Consider the following 26,916-nt stretch of genomic DNA (forward strand, 5'->3'; position numbering starts at 1 on the left):
AATAAGATGGTGTGTACAATTATTTATATCACCATGTGTGTTTTTATACAACTCTACAGTTAGAGAGATATTCATGTAGAAATTATTTTGGCAAATGCAAATATATTCCCAAATGGGAATATATGGTAGGCCTCAAACTGTAGATGGAAAATGTAAAAAACTGTACCCTATACTCTGTTTCCTGGTGGGGTTGGCATACCCCAAATTCATTTGGTCAGAATGAGACAAACTAGGAAGTCCTACATTATTATGAAAAAAGAAAAGAACTATCAAAGTGTCTTGATAAAATTATAAATTACCACTTTCAAGGAATTTCTGAAACTTAATTTACTAGATATATGCAACCAGTAGTCTGGGTGGGGTTTGTTAGATTGCATGATCTGGTTTGTAATTTGATATAAAGATGCTAAAAATTCAGTGATGTACGGTAAAACTTTGTGTCTGATAAGGCAGTTAGATCAGTAGAGACTTACTAAAATATTGGAATAAATGATGTCTGTTGTACTCTCATAACACAACATGGAAATTGTGTGAAAGGAAAAACATTGGGAGAGTTGCTGGGGCAGGGTTCCCAGTGGAGGCGATGACCATGCTGAGCAGTTCTAAAGGGACAGTGGTTCGTTGGGCGGTCACCAGCAAGGAGCAGCATATGCCAGGGAGGAGGCAAGAGAGTGTAGGGTGTGCTGAGCGAGTGGAATTGAATTTCAGTTCCGTGTGCTGTTGCACTCAGAATGACTGAAGCAGAGGCTGTGAGAGGGGAGGTGGCTAGAGTGAGGCTGGCCAAGAGCAGGAGCCAGGTGTCTTGCCTTCTCTGGGAAACAACCCACTGAAGAATTCTGAGGAGACATTAGATAGACGGTTCCCCTATGTCAAAATACTTGGTTTGCTTTTATGGTTTTCAGTCTTTTCTCTTTAAGTTGAAGTTGTTGAAGCAAAGATGCCAAAGAATTAAAGCAGCCAGTTTAGCACATTGTTACCTATGTCAGGAAAGTAAGGGGCTTGGGACTGTTTCAGTTTCCTCTTTAACGTTAATTTAGTCTGGATATTGAGTAGAGCAATACATTTGAAATTGAAAAAGTCTCTCAAAAGGTGTGCACCTTAACTGCCACACACTTGTGTTGGACAGTTTAAATTGTATAAATATTATAGTAATTACTGTAGTATTAATTTGTTTTGTTTTTTTGAGATGGAGTCTTGCTTTGTCACCTAGGCTGGAGTGCAGTAGTGCGATCTCAGCTCACGGCAACCTCTGCCACCCAGGTTCAAGGGATTATCCTGCCTCAGCCTCCCAAGTACCTGGGACTACAGGTACTCGCCACCACGTCCTGCTAATTTTTTTTTTTTTTTTTTTTTTTTTTTTTTGTATTTTTAGTAGAGACAGGGTTTCACGATGTTGGCCAGGCTGGTCTCAAACTCCTGACCTCAAGTGACCTGCCCGCCTCGGCCTCCCAAAGTGCTGGGATTACAGGTGTGAGCCACTCTGCCTGGCCTGTAGTAGTAATTTGAAAGAACCAGTAAGAGGTAGGGACTAAGGTATGTCCCATCATTTTTTAATAATATTTTCCCATTCATTTAATTTCTCATTATACAAGCTGCTACAAGGTTTTTATCAGAACAGTGGAGCGTGTAGTTAGAAATGCAGAATTCCTACATGTTACAGAAGTGTTCAGTTATACTATAGTTGCTCACATTGCATATAACCAGGAGACAGCCAGATAATGTTTTCTGCAGTGATTTTACAAATTCATCCTGGTCAATATAACAATTATTATTCATGTCTTTATTGCCTTCCCATTGAGGGATTCATAATACCTACTTTCCTATTAAGGTTATTGACCAAATTTGTTCTAGATCTGTGCTCTCCAGTACAGCAATTGGCTCATTAAATGTGGCTATTTAGTTAAAATCGAATACAATTTAAAATGCGGTCTTTCACTTCCATCAACCACATGTCAGGTGTTCAACAGTCACATGCGGCTAAGTGGCTGCTATACTGGACATTTCCATTGTTGCATCAAATTCTGTTGTACAGTGCTTCTCTAGTATTTTCTTATATACATTTTAGTATACTTAAAAACCATTTAATACTAAAGTACAGATTAAATGATATAATCTGATTTGAAATAACTGGGGAGAAGGGAGAGTTGGAGGGGTTATGGAGGAAACAAGATTTGCCGTAAGTTGATAATTGGTGAAGCTGGGTTTAGAGTTCATGGGAGCTCACTGTATTATACTCATTATATAGACATTTTGTATATGTTTTAAATTTTCCACAATAAAAATGTAAACAGAAGGATTAATCAGGAACTGTGCTCCCACCAGCACCTAGAAGTAGCTGTCTGTCAACAGGCATCTGAAATCTCACCCCCCACAGGCTGGCTCTTGTAGTGTAGTCAAGTTTTTAATCCTGCCACAGGACTTCTAAAGAACATATATAGTACCACATTTTCATTTAAGATTTATTTCATTCCTCCTCAAAACACACAAGTACCAGCACAGTCTCATGTTCCTTAAGTGTTTGAACTGCCCAAGTGAATCTTGTGGGTAGAATGTACTAGATTATATTAAAGTAAAAATTCCATTGCTGCTGACATTAATTTGAACAAATTAAAAATAGTGTTCTTAATGAAGAGAATAAAGTACATTTACTCAGTGGTTGCTTTATATTTTATTTCACAGCAGGATAAGTCAGCTTCTGTCTCTGGCTTTCCTGGTTAACAGCACCTGTGTCTGAAGAGAGAAAGGGAAGGGGTCGTAGGAAGTAGTAGAGAAAGTCCCTGATACGAGAGAGGCCATCAGTGAACACCACAACTGTGCACTGAAGGGCTGTTTGAAGTTGTTAAGAGAAACACATGGGCTGGGCACGGTGGCTCACGCCTGTAGTCCCAGCACTTTGGGAGGCCAAGACAGGTGGATTGCTTGGGTGGAGGAGTTTGAAGCCAGCCTGGGTAACATGGTTGAGACCCTGTCTCTACAAAAAATAGAAAAATGAGCAAGGCATGGTGGTGTGCACCTGTGGTTCCAGCTACTTGGGAGGCTGAGGCTGGAGGATTGCTTGAGCCTGGGAGTTCAAGGCTGCAGTAAGCCAAGATGGTCCCATTGCACTCCAGCCTGAGTGACAGCGAGATCCTGTCTCAAAAAACAAAACAAAACAAAACAAAACAAAAAACCATGCGAACTTTGATCCCCTACCCATCTCTAACAAATGGTGGTGGGGCTTACTATGAACAGAGAGGGGCTTATCATAGAGTAAAGGTTCAGAGCAAGGGCTTTGGGGTCACACTTGAGTTTGAGTGCCAGCTTCACAGTCAACTGTGACCAGAGAAAGGGGAAGAGTGAGCCCTTCCCAGCTGTTTCAGAGAATAATGGTAGACTAATAGCCGCACATGGCTAAGTGCTCAGTAAACAAGAAGTCTTATTATTAGGTATTCCCTGGGACTGTATGTTTTATTTCAGTTAAATGCTGATATTCACAGAATCATGTAGAAGAATGTGTAGGTATAAAGGAATGTAATGGTGCCTTTTTATTTTACAGGGTTCTTGAAGGTCTTGAGATTAACAATGGCAGGAAAATCATCACTTTTTAAAGTAATTCTCCTTGGAGATGGTGGAGTTGGTAAGAGTTCACTTATGAACAGATATGTAACTAATAAGTTTGATACCCAGCTCTTCCATACAATAGGTGTGGAATTTTTAAATAAAGATTTGGAAGTGGATGGACATTTTGTTACCATGCAGATTTGGGACACGGCAGGTCAGGAGCGATTCCGAAGCCTGAGGACGCCATTTTACAGAGGTTCTGACTGCTGCCTGCTTACTTTTAGTGTCGATGATTCACAAAGCTTCCAGAACTTAAGTAACTGGAAGAAAGAATTCATATATTATGCAGATGTGAAAGAGCCTGACAGCTTTCCTTTTGTGATTCTGGGTAACAAGATTGACATAAGCGAACGGCAGGTGTCTACAGAAGAAGCCCAAGCTTGGTGCAGGGATAACGGCGACTATCCTTACTTTGAAACGAGTGCAAAAGATGCCACAAATGTGGCAGCAGCCTTTGAGGAAGCCGTTCGAAGAGTTCTTGCTACCGAGGATAGGTCAGATCACTTGATTCAGACAGACACAGTCAATCTTCACCGAAAGCCCAAGCCTAGCTCATCTTGCTGTTGATTGTTAGATTGTTGGTGCATTCTAACCAACTCACACATATACACAAAATCAACATGGGGATGGAGAAGAGAATTAGCATTTGCAGCAGTGTATCATCTACTAATAAAATTAAACTAATGTATGTTGCTGCTTCGTTCGTTGGTGGGAGAAGGGACACATCCAATCATGGAGGAATATATTTACTCAATAATGGCAACTTACATTTATAAATTGTAACGGTTGTCTAATAACGTTTCTTTAAATATGTAAGTTGCAGAGCTAATAAATGAGATGACCAAGACATTAATTATAATTAAAATAAGAAACTTAACTATTCTAGAAGTTATACTTGGATTTTTTCCTGGGAAAATGGAGAACTACTTTTTATATGTGTATGTTTTTATGCAATTAGCATTGTATTCTTGGTTCAGGGAAATAATTTCCTAAAGCAATAATGTTAGATATTAAAGATTAAAATCTAATGTATTTGCAATGCATCGTTAATTCATTCTCTTCAAAATGACTTAACCATTCCTGTTTTCATTCTACATAGTAGAATTACTCTCACTAGTAACTACTCATCATTTGTATGTCATTCATGCACCCCCAGCCCCATAGATCACATTCCACAGTCTCAGGCAGAGGGCAGGCCCTCAGTGGTACAAGAGTTGCTTCATACAGTCTATAATACATCCAGCTAAATTCAAGCTGTCTATGAATGGAAAACCTTGCCATAGATAGAGTTCAGTTTTAAGAAAAAGGCTAACTACTGAACTTGGAGAACAGACAAATGTGCATTTGATAACTGATGTAATAATTACAATGTACTGTGTGGAAGATACAAAATTACAATTCGATTAGTGGACTAAATAGTTTTGTTACTTTCTTCACCCTTGGGGAAAGTCTCTTAGTTGAAGTTAAAACATTCCTTTATAACACAAGACACAAGCTAACTTTATCACTCTCAGAAGAAATACTAAGGATTGTACTTTGTGAGAGGGTAAATGACATCTTTATTCGGCAATGTATTTACTTGGTGTCTTCTCCATCACTGAACATTTAGTGATTTGCTCTCAAGGAGATTTTTTGTTACAAAAAGACTTGTTGCAATGATCAGACTTGATAAAGCAAATTGTGGTCTTTTGTGGATGAAGTTCACATGCTGCGTGGTTGGTGACTACCTGATTCCATGGAGGCTAACCAAAGCCTAGACTGAGTGTGGATGAGACCCTGGACTGGGGAGTGATGGGGTTATCAAAGGACATGCTGGGTGAGGGGAGCTGGCTGTCATGTAGGGAGTGAACCAGTGCCCCCCGCCAGAAATACAGTTCAGTTTTAAGAAAAAAGGCAAGGCCGGGCATGGTGGCTCACGCCTGTAATCCCAACACTTTGGGAGGCTGAGGCAGGCGGATCATGAGGTCAAGAGGTCGACACCATCCTGGACAACATGGTGAAACCCTCTCTCTACTAAAAATACAAAAATTAGTTGGGCATCGTGCCTGTAATCCCAGCTACTCGGAAGGCTGAGGCAGGAGAATCGCTTGAACCCGGAAGGCGGAAGTTGCATTGAGCCGAGATTGCACCACTGCACTCTGGCCTGGTGACAGTGACACTCCAGCTCAAAAAAAAAAAAAAAAAGCAAACTACTGAACTTGGAGAACAGACAAACGTGCATTTGATAACTGATGTTAACAATTACAATGTGCTGATTGGAAGATACAAAATTACAATTCATTAATGGACTAAATGTTTTTGTTATTTTTCACCCTTGGGGAAAGTTTCCTAGTTGAAGTTAAAACATTCCTACTATTACTTGTCTTGGAAGAAAACCTTTTTATATTTCTGTACAAACTTTTCGTTTTAATATTATGACACCACCATGTAAGTTCTCACACATTATCCGTGTCTTGTAGAGTAGTAAAGTGTTAAGTAGAAAAACACGCCAGTGTGGTACCCAGTGAAAGGTGGTGTCTGGAGAGTCAGTGGTTTCTGAAACTCTGGACTGTCAACCAGGAAGTGTTGAAGTGACTGAAAAATTAAAGAGCATGGGTAACAGCATGGGCAAAGCAGAGATTGAGACGATCTATGTCCATGCCAGAGGAAGCATCCTAGGAAGTTTCCGGTTATAGCAAGAGGACAAAACTCGGTATACATTTTATCTAGATCACTTTTGGAGCACTTAAGCAGATAACCAACTTTGTGCTAACATACATGGGCTCAGGAGAGCCTGATTTTAAGATGGACTTCATCCCATTGCTCTTGTGTTCCAGAACCTTCAAGGGACATCACTTACCAGATTCAAGCTTTGCCAGCTTAGCTTTCCTCATGATCAGCATCTATCTATCAGCTGTCAATTCTACCCACGTGCCCAAGTGCTCTTCACACCTTCATGCCTGCAATGCTTTCCTGTGCAGCCTACCTTGGAGGTCCCACTCAATGCTCCACTTCCCTTCCAGCTCCTTTAAAGACTCACTCACACATGAAATTTGGCATTTAACTTTAGTAATATACTCACAAGTGTGTTACTAGTTCTTACCTCACCTTCACCAGCCTGGAGAAAAGGGTACCACTGTTGGGCAGCTGAGCCAAGTCTTCCCGCTCTCAATCACCCTGCTGCTCTTGGTTGGCCTGCATCACAGCCCTCTGGATGATATGCTCATTGAGGGTGGGGCCAACTATATAGAAAAAAATACTCATTTGCTGAAATTACTTCTAGATTTCTAGATGAGTATGTAAATTTTTCTGCTCCCAAAGCTCTGGCATCTAGTTTGAGTCGATCTGAGCTCTGTAACAGGTGAAGACATCATATTAGTTTGCACGCTATCAATAGGGGAGAGAGGACGAAAGCAGCACTTTAAAAATGGATATTAAACTACCACAATCTTGAAAAAACATCTTTATTTAAGAAATCAAATAGGGTAAAAATGATGCCATTTCACACAAGGATACAAGACAAAGCTTAGAATTACTTGCTCAAAAGTTACTCAGAATGGAACAAAATTGTTCAAGTGCTCCGAATTAGCACAGGTTGTATTACTTGCTTTCCAATGGACATTTACTATTTTACAGTAAGATCTACTTATAGGAACAAAGAGAAAATTCCCAGCCCCCTCTGGTGTATAACCTAAAAGGCTGAGTACAAATGTTAATGGATTCCAAACTTTTCTTTGACAACAGTACTAAAAATTGCATTACAACTTTTTACGAGTATCAACAGTTTACTGTCTGAGGGAAAGGAAATATAAGAATATAAAGTGACAGAAGCAACACACTTCACTGTGGCCTGCAACTGCTCCCAGCCTCCTATTTTATAAACATGATTCGGGTTCTCACATTATAGCAGGATCACTATTCCTAGCCTCTGGCAGAAGCAGACATGTGACACTTAGCACTGCACAAGTGTTTCTTTGGCTTCTTGAGTAGTGCTGTGTATACTGCCTATACATTTTTATAACATCTTTAAATGCATAACATCAATGTATGTGCTATCACATTTCACTCTCAACTGCAGAATATTTTAATTTTAAATTTATCTACCAAATCTTGACTATGACATTTATTTTTGGGTTGTTACATTAAGATCAACCTATCTGGGCCAGGCACGGTGGCTCACACCTGTAATCCCAGCACTTTGGGAGGCTGAGGCAGGAGAATTGCTTGAAGTCAGGAGGCAGAGGTTACAGTGAAACAACTGCCACTGCACTCCAACCTGGACGACAGAGCGAAACTCCATCTCAAAAAAAACACAAAAGATCAACCTATCTGAATCGGGCAAGTCAAAAGCTTATTCCTGGCCGGGCACGGTGGCTCATGTCTGTAATCCTAGCACTTTGGGAGGCCGAGGCGGGTGGATCAACTGAGGTCAGGAGTTCGAAACCAGCCTGGCCAAAATGGCGAAACCCCGTCTCTACTAAAAACACAAAAATTAGCCAGGCGTGGTGGTGCACGCCTGTAATCCCAGCTATTTGGGAGGCTGAAGAAGGAGAATTGGTTGAACCCGGGAGGTGGAGGTTGCAGTGAGCCAAGATTGTGCCACTGCACTCCAGCCTGCACGACAAGAGCGAGACTCCATCTCATAAAAACAAACAAACAAACAAAAACAAAAAAAACAAAAAGCTTATTTCATGGCCAGGCGTGGTAGCTCACGCCTGTAATCCCAGCACTTGCCGAGATGGGTGGATCACGAGGTCAGGAGTTCAGGACCAGCCTGACCAATATGGTGAAACCCCATGTCTACTAAAAATACAAAAATTAGCTGGGTGTGGTGGCACGCACCTGTAGTCCCAGCTAGTCAGAGGCTGAGGCAGGAGAATCGCCTGAACCTGGGAGGCGGAGGTTGCAGTGAGCCAAGCAGAGCAAGACTCTGTCTCAAAAAAAAAAAAAAAAAAAAAATCATGATTATTGATAATGAGCTCTTCATAAATAACACTGTTCACAAGGAAATACCAATTGATCTATTGATATTGTGACATGAGACAGAATGTACTATTTTTAAATATAAAAGGAATTTCATTAGGTTTAGATAAGCTGAGAATACACAAGTTTTCCAGGCTATTTAATCAAGTAACTTACAATGTACACATTCCTGAGTATACACCATTGTGGTGACATCATTTATTTTGGAATTTTCTGCATTCAGCTTAAAAGGTGTTTCTTCCCAAGAAACTGAACTTTTCTGTCAAATGCACTTGATCGAATAGGAGAATTGGGTTCATAAAATGGATTCATTGAAAACTAGGAAAGAAGAAAGTATTAGTGAAGCAAAAAAGCTGACAAATCATAAGTCTCTGAAAGGAAATCATTTTAAAGTTTTAAATTAAAAACCAAAGACATTCAAAAGTCTAAAGACCACATTTTTAAGTTTTACTGAAAATGCTGCATTGTTAAATACTAACATCCTCTTAAGGAAATTTTTATTTTGGTGTTTTGGTTTTGAGAAGTATCTGGGGTAAAACTAATGGCAGTATGATAAATGTTGCCTATGTCAGTTAACTTTCAGGATTTACCCTGTGTGTGAAATACTCATATTCATTATAAATAAATGGATTAATCTTATGGCCCTTTGGCTACATAAAACAAAGTCTGCCATGTGCTCAGAGTTCAGAAAAAGCTACTCTTATATGGTAATCTTTTAACAATCAGATTTTTAATACTCTCCTTTAACACAAGACTGCTAAATGATCAGCTTCTCAAAGTAATTAGTGTATCATAACACGAGAGAAAATCATTAAATGGAATCACTAATAGGAAAGGCATTGCTGATTTTTATACCTTAATCACTTGACATTGTTCATCTTTATAAGAGGGCTAAATATTACTACCTCTGACTAGGAATACTGTTAAATTGTATTACTGTGCTGATATGCAAGAAATTCTGTCCAAATACAGAACTTATTGAAATTATTAAAAACATACGGGCCAGGGATGGTGGCTCACGCTTGTAATCCCAGCACTTTGGGAGGCCAAGGCGGGTGGATCACTTGAGGTCAGGAGTTCGAGACCAGCCTGGCCAACATGGCAAAACCTCGTCTCTACTAAAAACAGAAAAATTAGCTGGGTGTGGTGGCGCACACCTGTAGTCTCAGCTACTTGGGAGGCTGAGGCAGGAGAATCGCTTGAACCAGGGAGGCAGAGGTTGCAGTGAGCTGAGATCATGCCACTGCATTCCAGCCTGGGTGACAAAGCAAGACTGTCTCCAAAACAAAACAAAACAACACACTGTTACCACTGCAGTGTAACCATGACGCTGTATTATTATTTTATTTTTCAAAATCAAGAAATGCAAGTGGCACCATTCTTCTTGAGTGGCTATTTGATCATATAAAAATCACTTCCTGCCAGTTTATGATCTGTATTAATTGCACTGTAACTTATTTGTAAAGTAGATGGAAACATTTTAAATTATGAAGTAATTTTCCCTTATATAGGCTGCTTCCTTGCTGTCTTTAGGGATCCCTAATAAAATCAGCTATGAGCACCAAGAGGTGAAGAATGAAACCAATTTACCTTCACAGTCATCTAAAGATAACTACCATGAGTTGTGTTCCTAAATACATATTCACCTGCCTGTGAAGACTTACCTGCAGAGAGAGTTGCCAGAGATAGTTCTGATGGGGGAAAGCTAGTCTGAAAGGTACACTGCAGTCTAAGGGAGTTACTTCGATAGGCCACTTTCCTGACAAAGGTCGAATCCTTTCTCATCAGATTTTAAAAATTATAGAACATACCATACCTTTATATATAAATCATAAACATCAGTAAAGAAGTTCTTTATTCCATCTTCTTGTCTTATGTCATGAAGCATAATAAACCTCATATGTGAAATAATTAAGGCACAATCTTTCTTAGAAACGAAAAACAAAAAACCAGTTCGTTGATACAATATTCTTCAAATTAGTCACATGCAGTGTATTTGTGATGGAAAAGTTGAATATATAAACTGGGTTTAAAATTAGCTTAGTTTTATCATAAAGAGAACATAAGCTTTCAAAGTTAGAAAATAACTATAAAATAAAGTAAAATAACCTTGATAGGGTCCAGATAAACTTTTTTTTTGTGTATGAGACTTAGTTTTAAAATTAGCTATTACAATGTTTTTCCCCCCTAAAAAAAGAAAAGTAGCCCCATAAATGGAAACTTACATTTTCACCTGACTGTGATGTCTACAGACTCAGAGCCTGGCATCTATGTTCCATGTTCTTCTGGTTTGTGAACCCAAACTTTAGTTATCTTTACTAAGAAGGTAAGGATATGCCCCGCAGTGACAAATGCTGACACAAACCACTCGTTGAACTTGTCCACAGTTTTCAAGTACATGTTGTTTGACAGCCACATGTTCTCATCTACGAGGTCGAGAGCAGCATGAGCTATGAACTGGTTCAGATGACGATGGTCATCCTAGATGACAGTGTGAGCAACCACAGATTAACATTTCCATATGACATCAAGAATGCTGACATTTCATTCTGTAAATGCTATAGATGGTTTTCTTGTGGGGAAAAAAAGTTTGCTTTTATACTTTGTTACTGTCATGAGACTTACAAAAGATCTGTTTTCACATTATATTCTATTTTTAAATTTGATATCTAAATCTCAAAGAACAGAAACAGCCAATTAATAAATGAAATGTGTATACAGATGATTTATACAAAATCATTTATTCAAAATCTTTTTCATAGAAAGTTTTTTTCATGCTTCAAGAAGGAAGTTACCAAATTCTGTAACCATTTAAACATGTAAAAAAAAGAATACTATGTTTAAAAAAAAAAACAAAAAACAAGATCCTGTGGAGAAGAGGTGCCATTCACACCAGGCTCAAGGTCTGGGAGGAAACGGAGAGGGCCCAGATTCCTGCACAATGGCACCAGGTAAGCAGTAGAGACAGTTGAAATGGCGCTTATAACGGCCTGCCAGAGGCCTCTTTCCAGTGCATGGAGCTTACATGGCAGCGGGACCTGGAAGTAGTGGGAGGTGATGCTCAGCCCCAGCTGTGAGCAGTCGCCTGTGTCAACAGCAGGACATAGTCCTGTCAGAGCTGGGAGTGTCCTTTTCCTGGGCTGAAATGGCTTAAGTGAACAGAAGGTGGGACTGTCTGACCATAATGTGAAGAGGGAATTCACAACTTGGAATGCAGTCTTACCCTGATGTAATTCTTTGAAAATACATTTTTTGGCCAGGTACGGTGGCTTATGCTTGTAATCCTAGTACTTTCGGAGGCCAAGGCAGGTGGATCACCTGAGGTCAGGAGTTCAAGACCAGCCTGGCCAGTATGGTGAAATCCCGTCTCTACTAATACAAAAATTGTGGTGGTGCATGCCTGTAATCCCAGCTACTCGGGAGGCTGAAGCAACCCGGGAGGTGGAGGCTGCAGTGAGCCAAGAGCACGCCATTGCGCTCCAGCCTAGGGGACAAGAGCAAAACTCCGTCTCAAAAAAACCCAAACAAACCATTTTCCAAAGAATACCTCTGTTATGGGTTGAAGTGTTTCCTCTCCAAAATTCCTTTGTTGAAGTCCTAAGCAACAGTACCTCAGAATGTGGCCTTATTTGGAAAGAGGGTTGCTGCAGATGTGGTTAGCTAAGATGAGGTCACATTGGAGTAGGGTGGGCCCCTAATCCAATGGACTGGTGTATTCAGAAAAAGGGAACATTTAGAGATGCACACAGGGAGAAAAAATGCCACATGAGGGCTGGAGTTAAGCTGCCACAAGCCAAGGAACTCCCAGAAGCTGGGAGAGGGGCCTGGACAGACCCTTGTCTTAGTGCCTTCATAGGAAGCATGGCCCCACTGACACCTTGATTTCACATGGTGACCCTCAGAACTGAGACAATAAATTTCTGCTGTCCCAAGCCACTCAGTTTTTTGTACTTTGTTACAACAGCCACAGGAAACCAAGACGGCTTCCTTGCCAAGGAGGCTGTTCTCATGCCTGGGCTGGAGGAGGGCGGCCTGTTGCCCTGGAATCCCATGCGTAGTTAAAGCATGTTTTACTTCACTCATGTTGCCATGACAAAGCTAAGTGAATCCTTAGAGAAATGGCTGTTTTTATGTCTGGCTCACAGCAGTGTTTTCTTTTACAATGATGATCAATCCTGAAGAATTAGGAGCAAACTGAAAACGCTTTAAGAAAGTGAGTGGTAGCAGGAGAAAGAACTAAAATCAAGTTATGCAACAGAGTATTTTTATGTGTGCTTTGTCCAACACAAGGCCAGTGGAGTGCACAGAAATTACATACAAGTAGCTGCATCCCACAGAGCAATACTGGTACAGAGATACCTCAAAACAAGTTTTAATGAGTAGTGTTCTCATAATATGAGAAAATAATGTCACAACACCACCTCGTAGAGAATCCCTTAAACAAATGCCTATCTTATTTTGGTGGCAAGGCCCAAATAGTTGAAAAATATCATATATTATGCATTACAATTAACTCAAAACATCAGTTCCTTAAAGGACATTAAAGCCAATTTTTGGAGGTTGGGAGAAACATAGCAAACTTGTCAGCAATTTATTAGAAACAGAAATTGGAAAGAACTGGGCTCTTCTCATGTCAAAACTCTACAGGTCTGGGCCAGGTGTGGTGGCTCACATCTGCAATCCCGGCACTTTGGGAGGCCGAGGGCAGGCAGACCACCTGAGGTCAGGAGTTCAAGACCAGCCTGGGCAACATGGCGAAACCGTATCTCTACTAAAAATACAAAAATTAGCCTGGCATGGTGGTGCACACCTGTAATCCCAGCTACTTGGGAGGCTGATACAGGAGAATTGCTTGAACCCAGGAGGCGGAGGTTGCAGTGAGCTGAGATCGTGTCACTGCACTTCAGTCTGGGTGACAGAGCAAGGCTCTGTCTCAAAAATAAATAAATAAATAAATAAGATCCAAATGGTTTTATTTTAAGCATTTGGGATGGTAATCTTTCTTAAAATATATGGTCCATTTTCCTTGTCTCCAAAAAAAAAAAAAAAAAATCTACAGGTCTGAACGGCAATATGTTCTCAAGCCAAGCTTGGTTTTTGGAACCATTCTTGACAAGAAAGTCAGATATTATCACCTCTGGTGCTGCTTTTGAGCTTCTTGTGTACAGCCAAGGTGTCACTGGGGAGGGGAGCATGCAGGCTCAACCTAGCCAGGAAGTGCTGCAGAATGCCCCTGAAGTGAGGTGCTGCAGGCCCACTGGCAGCAGGAAGACAGGGAAGTAAGGGGCTTTTCTAACTCAGTAGGTCCTGATGAAAAACGTGATTCATGAAAATAGCCTGGACTTTCATGGCATTTCAAGGCAGCAATCTGCTACAGGTGAACTATGTTTTTATGTGCTTAAGCAGCAGCAATTCATGGTGGGTGACATAGTGAACTGAGTATCATGGGAATGCCAGAGCGTCATGCTAGTCTGTGCTGAATTAAAGGATGAATAAACAACTCCAAGGACATTCCCTGGCTGGCTTCTATCAGTCTGTGGGACTCTACAGCAAGCCTCATTTAATTGTGGTGGATTTCAGTTACCTTATCTGTCCAGATCTTACAGTTCTAAAATAATATTATACCATATCATTACAATAGCATAAAAATTCTTACGTACTTTGGATTCTGCCTTCCCAGCTGGCAAAAACTCCATTTCAAAAACTGGATTATCATGGTGGCCAACAATTACAAAGTAGAAGCTCCCAGACATGGTCTTCAATATATGGCTCCTAATTAAGTGAAAAATGGTACATATTTTTAGTAGTCAATCTTCAAATTAAAAAATGACTAATGGGAAGTGTAGAATTCCTTTTTTAACTTAAACCTGACATTGTAGAGGAAGATGCTACTAAGCTTGGCACAGTTTCCAGTATACTAGTGAAGATATGTAGCTTCCGGAATAAACAAATTATATATCTGTGATATGTCCTGTAGAATCTAATGTATTTTCATAAGGAAACTGGAAGACCTCTAACATGAAATCACTAAGACAACAGTCTCATGATCTGAAAGTATGGCTCATTTAGCTCAAGGGGCCCTGAGTGTCTGGTCGAGTAAGCCAGGCTTCACTTGGACTGGACCAGTTAGCAGCACGAACACCTAGAAGGATTAGCAGAAGGTGGTGGTAAGTCAAGGACAATACAGAGTAGTGGGAAGACCAATGAAGTCATTAGCTTGCCTTAGAAATTTCCAGGAAGCATCCGTCGGGGGAAACTAAAACCAACTCTACCTCATGTCACTTACCTAGAAAGGAGAGACACTGTAGCACTGATCCACAGACTGCGTGTGCTGTATTTGTCTTCTTTCTACTTGAAGTATGCATGCTATAAATCTAAGTCTTTGCAAATCTAAGGGTCTATGATATGCCTCTTTATACACCAATTTATAAGAAAGGAAGAGTTTTGTATTCTAGAAAAGATGGAAGAAATAATCCATAAAGGAAGACATTCTGAGGCACTGAGAGATCTTGGAACTAAGTTTAACACATTGGGCAGGGTGCAGTGGCTCACACCTGTAATCCCAGCACTTTGGAGGGCTGAGGTGGGCAGATTGCTTCAGCCCAGGAGTTTAAGACCAGCCTGGGCAACATGGTGAAACCCCATCTCTACATGAAATACAAAAATTAGCCAGGCATGGTGGTATGTGCCTGTAGTTCCAGCTACTCAGGAGGCTGACGCAGGAGGATCACCTGAACCCAGGGAGGTCAAGGCTGCAGTGAACCGAGATCGCACCACTGCACTCCAGCCTAAGTGACAAAATGAGACCCTGTCTCAAAAAAAAACCAAAAAAACAAAAAAACAAAAACAAAAAAGTTCAACAGATTGGCAAAAGAAATAAAACTACGAGAAACTGGGGAAAAAAACATAAGTGATTCCATGGCTTTTAGCACAGATAATTGAAATCTAGATGAATGATGGATGGGTGGGGGCATGGATGGATTTACCCCAAGGTAACCCCATGGTGTATATTTTTAATACAAGGACTTTGGAATCAAACAAAGTTAGGTTCAGGTCTAGCTCTACTACTTACTGGCAATGGGACCACAGGCAGTCCTTAATTTCCTAATGTCAGTTTTCTCATCTGTAAAATAGTGATAACACTGTAGCACCTTATGGTGCACTTATGAGGATCACACAATCTAATGCATGTAAAGCACCTGGCACAGTGTCTGACTCACAGTACCTGCTCAATTAATGTTATCTAGAATAACATGGAAGACTGTATGCACACTGGGATGTGGTGACTAGTAACTTCTCAACATGGAGTGGAAATCAAGTAAACCGGAAGTTACAGTCAGTCTCCTGGAACATACATCTGAGGTGTGTTAGAAGCCAAGACTTATCAAGCCTCATTGGGCCTTCTGCTGATTCACACAGAACACACAATGAAATCAGAAGAAATCTGATATGTACTTGCTAATGAATGACACATTTTATAAAGGAAATCAAGGCACAGCTGGCACTTTTAACTCTAGAATTGGAAGGTCATAACTGGGGAAGAAAAGGCAGATCAGAGACTCTTGGCGTGATGAAGTAGGATTTAAAATGCTATTTGGGGCAGGGGTGGAGGGGTGGGGGACTATAGACTGCAGGCCAAATCTAGCCTTGCCCATCCTTTTGCGACCATCTAAGGTTGCTCTCACACTTCAATGGCAGAGTTAAGCACCTGTGACACAGACCAGCCGCCCCACAAAGCCAACAATATTTACTATCTGGCCCTTTAAAGAAAATGTTTACCCCTGTTTTAGGGGTAAGATGAGAAAAAGGTCCAAACAGAAAAAGTGGATAATAAAGACAAGCTGGAATGATAAAAAAGCTATGCAAAACTAGAAGAACTGGCAATAATTCTCCAAAGTGAAGGGAAGAAGGAGGGAGTTGAAATTTGAACAAAGTAAACAATGATATCATGAATTCTTCCTGGACTAGATTTCAGAGCTGGAGTCTGCCAAGGGAAGGGCTTCTTACTTTCTTCAGCACATTTAAGCAGCAGCAAAAACAAAACAAAACAAAACAAAACATAAGGAAATATATGTACATATATGTATAAGCGAGATAACATGCATCCCCACACTCACCTCTATATGGAAAGCCACAAATGGGCAAGCAGCATGGCACTAAGTCAGCAGACAGAAAGGGAACTCAAAGACCGACTGCATGAGGATGCTGTTACCAACTACCCAGCTGCACAGAAGATGAGACAGAGCTTTCTTTATATATATTCCGTACTTGATTTCAGCTGCCAATTATTTGATTTTGTAAACAGCTAAAAAAGCAAGAAGGGCTGTAGCTTTTCATTCAGTTCCGCCAAGAAAAAACTGACAGGTGAAGTGGAAGAACTGAATTCACCCTGGGAGAAAAAGACCCCATTATCTCGGGAGGGGAACAGCTGCAATCACTTAGCAAATACTTGAGGGTATCCAGCAAAGGTAAGACATACACTAGGATTCTGTGCTGTCCAATCTATGGAACTTTGTGCGAGGACGGAAATGTTCTACACCTGTGCTGTCCAATATGGGAGCTAGTGTGCATTAGAAATGTGGCTAGTGTGGGCCGGGCATGGTGGCTCATGCCTGTAATCCCAGCACTTTGGGAGGCCGAGGCGGGAGGATCATGAGGTTAGGAGATTGAGACCATCCTGGCTAACACAGTGAAACCCCGTCCATATTAAAAATACAAAAAATTAGCCGGGTGTGGTGGTGGTGGGTGCCTGTAGTCCCAGCTACTTGGGAGGCTGAGGCAGAAGAATGGCATGAACCCAGGAGGCAGAGCTTGCAGTGAGCCAAGATCGTGCCACTGCACACTTCAGCCTGGTGACAGAGTGAGACTCCATCTCAAAAAAAAAAAAAAAAAAAAAGAAAGAAAGAAAGAAAGAAAGAAATGTGGCTAGTGAGATTGTAGAACTGAATTTTAATTAAACAAAAGTGGCTAGTGGCTACAGTACTAGACAGCATGGGTCTACATCAATGATTCCAAACTAGTGGCACAATCATATGCCCCTCTGGGACAAAGCTTCCAAAGGAAGGATTAGGCAGCAATATTTGCTGTTCTGCAGCCTCCACTGGTGATACCCAGGCAAACAGAGTCTGGAGTGGACCTCCAGCAAACTCCAGCAGACCTGCAGCTGAGGGATCTGTTAGAAGGAAAACTAACAAACAGAAAGGAATAGCATCAACATCAACAAAAAGGACATCTACACCAAAGCCACATCTGTAGGTCACCAACATCAAAGACCAAAGGTAGATAAAACCACAAAGATGGGGAGAAACCAGAACAGAAAAGCTGAAAATTCTAAAAGTCACAGCACCTCTTCTCCAAAGGATCGCAGCTCCTTGCCAGCAACGGAACAAAGCTGGATGGAGAATGACTTTGATGAGTTGACAGAATTAGGCTTCAGAAGGTCAGTAATAACAAACTTCTCCGAGCAAAAGAAGCATGTTTGAACCCATCGCAAGGAAGATAAAAACCTTGAAAAAAGGTTAGATGAATGGCTAACTAGAATAAACAGTGTAGAGAAGACCTTAAATGACCTGATGGGGCTGAAAACCATGGCACAAGAACTTCATGACGCATGCACAAGCTTCAATAGCCGATTTGATCAAGTGGAAGAAAGGGTATCAGCGATTGAAGATAAAATTAACAAAATAAAGCGAGAAAACAAGGTTAGAGAAAAAAGAGTAAAAAGAAACAAAGCCTCCAAGAAATATGGGACTATGTGAAAAGACCATATCTACGTTTGATTGGTGTACCTGAAAGTGATGGGGAGAATGGAACCAAGTTGGAAAACACTCTTCAGGATATTATCCAGGAGAACTTCCCCAACCTAGCAAGGCAGGCCAACATTCAAATTCAGGAAATACAGAGAACACCACAAAGAGAAGAGCAACCCCAAGACACATAATTGTCAGATTCACCAAGGTTGAAATGAAGGAAAAAATGTTAAGGGCAGCTAGAGAGAAAGGTCGAGTTACCCAACAAGGGAAACTCATCAGACTAACAGCAGATCTCTCAGCAGAAACACTACAAGCCAGAAGAGAGTGGGGGCCAATATTCAACATTCTTAAAGAAAAGAATTTTCAACCCAGAATTTCATATCCAGCCAAACTAAGCTTCATAAGTGAAGGAGAAATAAAATCCTTTACAGACAAGGAAATGCTGAGAGATTTTATCACCACCAGGCCTGCCTTACAAGAGCTCCTGAAGGAAGCACTAAACATGGAAAGAAACAACCGGTACCAGCCACTGCAAAAACAGGCCAAATTGTGAAGACCATCAATGCTATGAAGAAACTGCATCAATTAACAGGCAAAATAACCAGCGAACATCATGATGACAGGATCAAATTCACACATAAAAATATTAACCTTAAATGTAAATGGGCTAAATACCCCAATTAAAAGACACAGACTGCTAAATTGGATAAAGAATCAAGACCCATCAGTGTGCTGTATTCAGGAAACCCATCTGATGTGCAGACACATACAGGCTCAAAATAAAGGGATGGAGGAAGATCTACCAAGCAAATGGAAAGCACAAAAAAGCAGGGGTTGCAATCCTAGTCTCTGATAAAATAGTCTCTGTTTTAAACCAAAACAAAGATCAAAAGAGACAAAGAAGGCCATTACATAATGGTAAAGGGATCAATTCAACAAGAAGAGCTAACTATCCTAAATATATATGCACCCAATACAGAAGCACCCAGATTCATAAAGCAAGTCCTTAGAGACGTACAAAGAGACTTAGACTCCCACACAATAATAAGGGGAGACTTTTAACACACCATTGTCAATATCAGACAGATCAACAAGACAGAAGGTTAACAAGGATATCCAGGACTTGAACTCAGCTCTGCACCAAGCAGACCTAATAGACATCTATAGAACTCTCCACCCCAAATCAACAGAATATACATTCTTCTCAGCACCACATATCACATATTCTAAAATTGGTCACATAATTGGAAGTAACACACTGCTCAGCAAATGTAAAAGAACACAAATCACAACTAAGTGTCTCTCAGACCACAGTGCAATCAAATTAGAACTCGGGATTAAAAACCTCACTCAAAACTGCACAACTACATGGAAATTGAACAACTTGCTCCTGAATGACTACTGGGTAAATAACAAAATGAAGGCACAAATAAAGTTGTTCTTTGAAACCAATGAAAACAAAGACACAATGTACCAGAATCTCTGGGATACATTTAAAGCAGTGTGTAGAGGGAAATTTATAGCACTAAATGCCCACAACAGAAAGTGGGAAAGATCTAAAATCGACACCCTAACATCACAATTAAAAGAATTAGAGAAGCAAGAGCAAACAAATTCAAAAGCTGGCAGAAGACAAGAAATAACTAAGATCAGAGCAGAACTGAAAGAGATAAAGACACAAAGAACCCTTTAAAAAAAATCAATGAATCCAGGAGCTGGCTTTTTGAAACGATCAACAAAATTGATAGACCACTAGGCAAGACTAATAAAGAAGAAAATAGAGAAAAATCAGATAGATGCAATAAAAAATGATAAAGGGGATATCACCACCAATCCCACAGAAATACAAACTACCATCAGAGAATACTATAAACACCTCTACGCAAATAAACTAGAAAATCTAGAAGAAATGGATAAATTCCTGGACACATACACCCACCCAAGACTAAATCAGGAAGAAGCTGAATCCCTGAATAGACCAATAACAGGCTCTGAAATCGAGGCAATAATTAATAGCCTACCAACCAAAAAACGTCCAGGACCAGACAGATTCACAGCCAAATTCTACCAGAGGTACAAAAAGGAGCTGGTACCATTCCTTCTGAAACTATTCCAATCAACAGAAAAAGAGGGAATCTTCCCTAACTCATTTTATGAGGCCAACATCATCCTGATACCAAAGCCTGACAGAGACACAACAAAAAAAGAGAATTTTAGACCAGTATCCCCGATGAACATCGATGCAAAAATCCTCAATAAAATACTGGCAAACCAAATCCAGCAGCACAGCAAAAAGCTTATCCACCATGATCAGGTCGGCTTCATCCCTGGGATGCAAGGTTGGTTCAACATATGCAAATCAATAAACATAATCCATCACATAAACAGAACCAACGACAAAAACCACATGATTATCTCAATAGATGCAGAAAAGGCCTTCAACAAAATTCAACAGCCCTTCATGCTAAAAACCCTCAATAAACTAGGAATTGATGGAACATATCTCAAAATAATAAAAGGTATTTATGACAAACCCATAGCCAATATCATACTGAATGGGCAAAAACTAGAAGCATTCCCTTTGAAAACCGGCACAAGACAAGGATGCCCTCTCTCACCACTCCTATTCAACATAGTGTTGGAAGTTCTGGCCAGGGCAATCAGGCAAAAGAAAGAAATAAAGGGTATTCATTTAGGAAAAGAGGAAGTCAAATTGTCCCTGTTTGAAGATGACATGATTGTATATTTAGAAAACTCCATCATCTCAGTCCAAAATCTCCTTAAGCTGATAAGCAGCTTCAGCAAAGTCTCAGGATACAAAATCAATATGCAAAAATCACAAGCATTCCTATACACCAATAACAGACAGAGAGTCAAAGCATGAGTGAACATTCCCATTCACAATTGCTACAGAGAGAATAAAATACCTAGGAATCCAACTTACAAGGGATGTGAAGGACCTCTTCAAGGAGAACTACAAACCACTGCTCAATGAAATAAAAGAGGACACAAACAAATGGAAGAACATTCCATGCTCATGGATAGGAAGAATCAATATCATGAAAATGGCCATACTGCCCAAGGGTAATTTATAGATTCACTGCCATCCCCATCAAGCTACCAATGATTTTCTTCACAGAATTGGAAAAAAACTAAAGTTCATATGGAACCAAAGAAGAGCCCAGTAACATTGCCAAGACAATCCTAAGCAAAAAGAACAAAGCTGGAGGCATCACACTACCTAACTTCAAACCATACAAGGCTACAGTAACCAAAACAGCATGGTACTGGTACCGAAACACCATCTGATCTTTGACAAATCTGACAAAAACAAGAAATGGGGAAAGGATTCCCTATTTAACAAATGGTGCTGGGAAAACTGGCTAGCCATATGTAGAAAGCTGAAACTGGATCCCTTCCTTATACCTTATACAAAAATTAATTCAAGATGGATTAAAGACTTAAATGTTAGGGCCAGGTGCGGTGGCTCAAGCCTGTAATCCCAACACTTTGGGAGGCTGAGAGGCTGAGGTGGGTGGATCACCTGAGGTCAGGAGTTCGAGACCAGCCTGACCAACATGGACAAACCCTGTCTCTACTAAAAATATAAAATTAGCTGGGCATGGTGGCACATGCCTGTAATCCCTGCTACTTGGGAGGCTGAGGCAGGAGAATTGCTTGAATCCAGGAGGTGGAGGTTGTGGTGAGTCGAGATTGCACCATTGCACTCCAGCCTGGGCAACAAGAGCAAAACTTCATCTCAAAGAAAAAAAAAAAAACTTAAATGTTAGACCTAAAACCATAAAAACCCTAGAAGAAAACCTAGGCAATACCATTCAGGACACAGGCATGGACAAGGACTTCATGACTAAAACACCAAAAGCAAAGCCAACAAAAGCCAAAATAGACAAATGGGATCTAATTAAACTAAAGAGCTTCTGCATGGCAAAAGAAACTACCATCAGAGTGAACAGGCAACCTACAGAATGGGAGAAAATTTTTGCAATCTACCCATCTGACAAAGGGCTAATATCCAGAATCTACAAAGAACTCAAACAAATTTACAAGAAAAAAACAATCCCATCAAAAAGTGGGCAAAGGATATGAACAGACACTTCTCTAAAGAAGACATCTATGCAGCCAACAGACACATGAAAAAATTCTCATCATCACTGGTCATTAGAGAAATGCAAATGAAAACCACAAAGAGATACCATCTCATGCCAGTTAGCATGGCAATCATTAAAAAGTCAGGAAATAACAGATGGAGAGGATGTGGAGAAATAGGAACGCTTTTACACTGTTGGTGGGACTATAAACTAGTTCAATCATTGTGGAAGACAGTGTGGCGATTCCTCAAGGATCTAGAACTAGAAATACCATTTGACCCAGCAATCCCATTGCTGGGTATATATCCAAAGGATTATAAATCATGCTACTATAAAGACACACGCACACCTATGTTTATTGTGGCACTATTCACAATAGCAAAGACTTGGAACGAACCCAAATGTCCATCAATGATAGACTGGATTAAGAAAATGTGGCACATATACACCATGGAATACTATGCAGCCATAAAAAAGGATGAGTTCACGTCCTTTGCAGGGACATTGATGAAGCTGGAAACCATCATTCTCAGGAAACTATCGCAAGGACAGAAAATCAAACACTGCACATTCTCACTCATAGGTGGGAACTGAACAATGAGATCACTTGGACACAGGGCAGGGAACATCACGCACCGGGGCCTCTCGAGGGGTGGGGGGCTGGGGGAGGGATAGCATTAGGAGAAATACCTAATGTAAATGACAAGTTGATGGGTGCAGTAAACCAACATGGCACATGTATACCTATGTATCAAACCTGCATGTTGTGCACATGTACTCTAGAACTTAAAGTATAATTTAAAAGAAAAGAAAACATCTAGCTATTTCAATAAATCCAAGTTGTCAGGTCCTGACAAATTATATACCTTGGGTTAACAAATGTGATTGCGTAACTTCTGATCAATGACATTTGAGAAATTGCAAGAAAAATGCCATATCATCCGCTAGGTTAAATGCTATTCCTATTTTCAGAAACAGGAAAAAGGCTTATCTCCTAGTCTATAACAGGGTCCATTCAGAGCGACTAGAACACCAACAGAAACATGTATTAAATGCTTATTTTCAGTCAGATGCCATGCCAGGCACTTTTATTATACATTAACTCATTTAATGTGAATCCCTAGATAAAAACAGATTATTATTCATTCATATACTCCTGGTTGTACTAGAACAAGTCATGCCAAACTTACATTTTTTTGTTTCTGAAGGGAGATACGGTAGGTAAACAGAAAGTCATTTTATGAAATATTTTGGTATCTACCTAAGAACAAACTGGAGTCCTGGAGCCTGGGTGAAAATACAGAGTCTTGCTAGAATGTTGCCCTCCATGAGAGCAGATACACCATTTGTCTTGTTCACTGTGGTATCCCTAGAGGTACAACAGTGCCAGGGACCCAAAAAACACTCATTATTTGCTGAATGAGAGATGGCTCACAGCTGACTTGAGTGTCAATACTCGGAGAACGTTCATTGGGTGCTCCATGTCAATTTATGGCACAGGGTCTCTAGGAAGGCTTTGAGGTCGACCTTAACCCAGTTTAGCTCAGTATTTTAATCAATATCTTGAATGAAGATAACTTATCACATTCAAAGATAACACCAAGGGCAGCTAACTTATTAGAAGGCAGAAGTTAGGATTTAAAAAGATCTCCATGGCTAGGAGAGCTAGGTGAAATTAACAAGATAGAAGTTAAGAGGATAAGAAAGAAAGCCTTGTACTTGGGATTAAAAATTAACTGTACAAAAGGACAAGGGAAATCTAGATTAAGAACAGTTCATCTATATCAACCCAAAAGTTCTGCAAGCTCAGTAAGAGGCAAAAGTCTGACAGGTTTGTCAAAAAAGCTAATGCAATTCTAGGTGGTATTAAGAGCAAGGTCGGGGAGAATGCTGATGTCCTCTTCAATAATATTATCATCTTTGGGGAAGGTACTCAGTTCTGGGAATCATATTGTAAAAGGATCCGTAACTCTGTGTGTTACAGGGGAGGGGAGGGCAGGATCTAGGCTAGGAAATGCTCTGGAAACCAGACAAGAGCAACTGAAGGAAAGAGGATGTTTAAACGGGGCGGGGGAGACTTTTTGGGGTGGAAAGGGAGCGGGGTACAGCACAGTACTATCTTTAAATACAGTAAGCTATCTAATGAAAAAGCGACTTGGCTAGGGATGGCAAATGAGTTTCCTTTCATGAGCGAATTCTAATCAACTGGTAGTGACTGCCAGGAACTGGTGCTGAGAAAGATTCTGAGCCTAAGTGTGGTCAGCAGGAAAGAATGCTGTGATCAATTATCCATGCCTGCTATGAATTTGGGGAAGTGCAGTGCCTACAGGAGGGCCAAGTATTTGCTGACTCTGAACTATACAGACTTATTCCAAACCATTCCATAGGCCAAGCCCAGGACTGCTCATTTGAAGTCACTGGGAAACTAGAAACTAAGGGGTGGCTGGCACAGCACCAGTGCCAGAGTGGCAAGATGCTCAATGAACTTGGAAGTCCCTTCTCATTTTAAGTTGCAGGCAAATGCAAGATAAAACTCATGGACTCCAGTTCCAAAGACATCCATTTTTGTAGCAAGCCTCCTTACAGCCTCCATAGAAGAGCTGCTAGAAAAACTGCCCTGTGCTCCCGACAGCAGTGGTTTCAGTTGTTCCACAGACCTGGGGTCATGAGACTAAACTGGTGTGGCATGGGATATGTCTATTGCCATGAGGAGGGGCAGTAGGAATACTACTGACAGGTCTCTAATGTGACATTTTCCTATTAGTATTATAAGCAATTCTCTCACCCCTTAGAAGTTATGCTAGGTTTTCGAGAACATTTTATCTAATTATATTCATGTATTTAACTGTGGGACCAAAGGTGGGGGTGGAAGTGAGGGGGTCTTCAGGAACATTTTTTTTTTAAACCAGTGGACAAGCGATTCTACTTAACATTTACAACATATCAACATCTTTTCAGAACACTATTTTCATCATTCCACTCAAAAGCCTTGATGCATCTCAGCTACAGGATCATGTACTAGTACTCAAAACAGAGTCCCACATTGCTCCACATGTCTTTTCTCAGCCCTGTTGTTCCACCTCTGCTAGCGTTGACTCGTTTACTTATTTTTTCTCCCAAATTCACTTTGACTGTATCCAGTTCAGAGCTGCTATTATTTCTCTCTTCATGCCTGGAATGTTCTCCTTGATTCTGTCTGCAACTACTACCCATCCTTTAAAATCCAACTAAGCCTCTCCTCCTCTTCAATTGTTTCCAACAAAAACCTACAGGTTCTCCACCTCCTATGAAGTCCTGTCACTCTTACTGCCTCTTAAATACTTTTAAGTTTTTCACAGCCAGAGATCAAAACTCATTGTACTCATCTTAAATGCTGTACACAAAGCTGACATCCAATTTTGTCCTCACAGGACTTAGATACCGTATAAGGCTTATATTCCCAGCACACAACTCTGGAATCAGGCTAGATTCCTCACTGCCCCCAAGAAGATCGTGGCTTTTTGCTTTCTTTTAATGATTCCTTTGCTCATTTTTCCCCTTCCTGTGATGTTCTCCTTTTTGCTTACCACCCGAATCCTACCCATCAAGGCCCTGATAAAGTCACTCTTTTTCCACAGAGATGATCTGGATTACTTCCATCTTCAACCACCTGCCCTTTAAACTCTTTATCCAGTCTACAATGCATCTTAGTTCTTGTTCAATTCTCTGGCCGTAACATTTTCATTATTGCTTCTGAGAGGTTTGGTTCTTTTTCTTTCTAATTACATTTAAGCATCATGAGGACTGGCTCACCTTTACCTCACAGCACACAATGGTTGGTACTCTAAAACGTTTAGCTCTGTGGATCTCAACCCGGAGCGATCTTGCTTCCAAGAGGACATCTGGCAATATCTGGAGACATCTTTGGTTGTCACACTTGGGGGAGAAGGTGATACTGACAAAATAGAGAGCAAGGATACAGCTAAACCTACAATGCACAGGGCAGCCTCCCAAAATAAAGAATCTTCCGGCTCCAAAAGGCAACAGTGCCGCCGTTAAGAAACCCTGGGTTAGCTGAATGACCCCGTGAACCGCGAAACCACAGCCCCCGAGAGAGCGGACGTTTGCAGGTGGAAGGGCCGCGCGGATGAGCTGGCGGAGGGCTGGCAGGTCCGGCCCGGCCACCCCGGGGAGGGGTGGAGGTACAGGACCAACATCCGCGTCACGCAGGGGCTAGGAAGTCCTCCAGGGACTCAAAACACCCACCCCCTACTCGCTCCATTCCCTACCTGCACCCGGAGGCCGACAACGGAAACGCAACGTCAGTTTCCGCGGAAGACACCCCGGCTCCGCATCCGCAGCCAGAACGCCTAAGCAGTTCTCGCGATACCCTGGGATGTGCTCTCGCGATACCCTGGGATGTGCTCTCGCGATACCCTGGGATGTGCTCTCGCGATACGTAGGTGGAGCTTCCGGCCGGTGCTGGGCAACCGAGCGCATGCGCCATAGCTCTT

General features: G+C 41.0%; 2 protein-coding genes across 7 annotated transcripts in view; one reads left to right on the forward strand and one right to left on the reverse strand.

Annotated features, from left to right (window-relative positions):
* RAB9A (RAB9A, member RAS oncogene family) overlaps window positions 1-4,630 on the forward strand; it is a 28,241-nt gene extending 23,611 nt beyond the window's left edge. For 2 of the 6 annotated variants that reach the window (XM_045384463.3, XM_005592989.5), the window contains one exon: window positions 3,536-4,630. In XM_045384463.3, the coding sequence (XP_045240398.1) occupies window positions 3,562-4,167 (606 nt within the window). In that variant the 5' untranslated portion in view covers window positions 3,536-3,561 and the 3' untranslated portion in view covers window positions 4,168-4,630. Of the gene's footprint in view, window positions 1-1,186; window positions 1,310-3,535 lie in introns of those variants that run through there. The other 4 variants (XM_065538593.2, XM_065538592.2, XM_074030254.1 and 1 more) reach the window with 4 other exon arrangements.
* Window positions 4,631-7,029: 2,399 nt separating this feature from the next.
* TRAPPC2 (trafficking protein particle complex subunit 2) lies at window positions 7,030-26,909 on the reverse strand. Its single transcript, XM_065538701.1, has 5 exons — window positions 26,692-26,909; window positions 14,223-14,334; window positions 10,895-11,043; window positions 10,379-10,460; window positions 7,030-8,880 (listed from the first exon to the last, which is right to left on the reverse strand). Exons 1-5 carry the CDS (start codon window positions 26,907-26,909, stop codon window positions 8,782-8,784), a joined length of 660 nt encoding a protein of 219 aa, XP_065394773.1. The 3' UTR covers window positions 7,030-8,781.
* Window positions 26,910-26,916: the final 7 nt, after the last annotated feature.

The sequence above is a fragment of the Macaca fascicularis genome, chromosome X (genome assembly GCF_037993035.2).
Source record: "Macaca fascicularis isolate 582-1 chromosome X, T2T-MFA8v1.1".
NCBI lineage: Eukaryota > Metazoa > Chordata > Mammalia > Primates > Cercopithecidae > Macaca > Macaca fascicularis.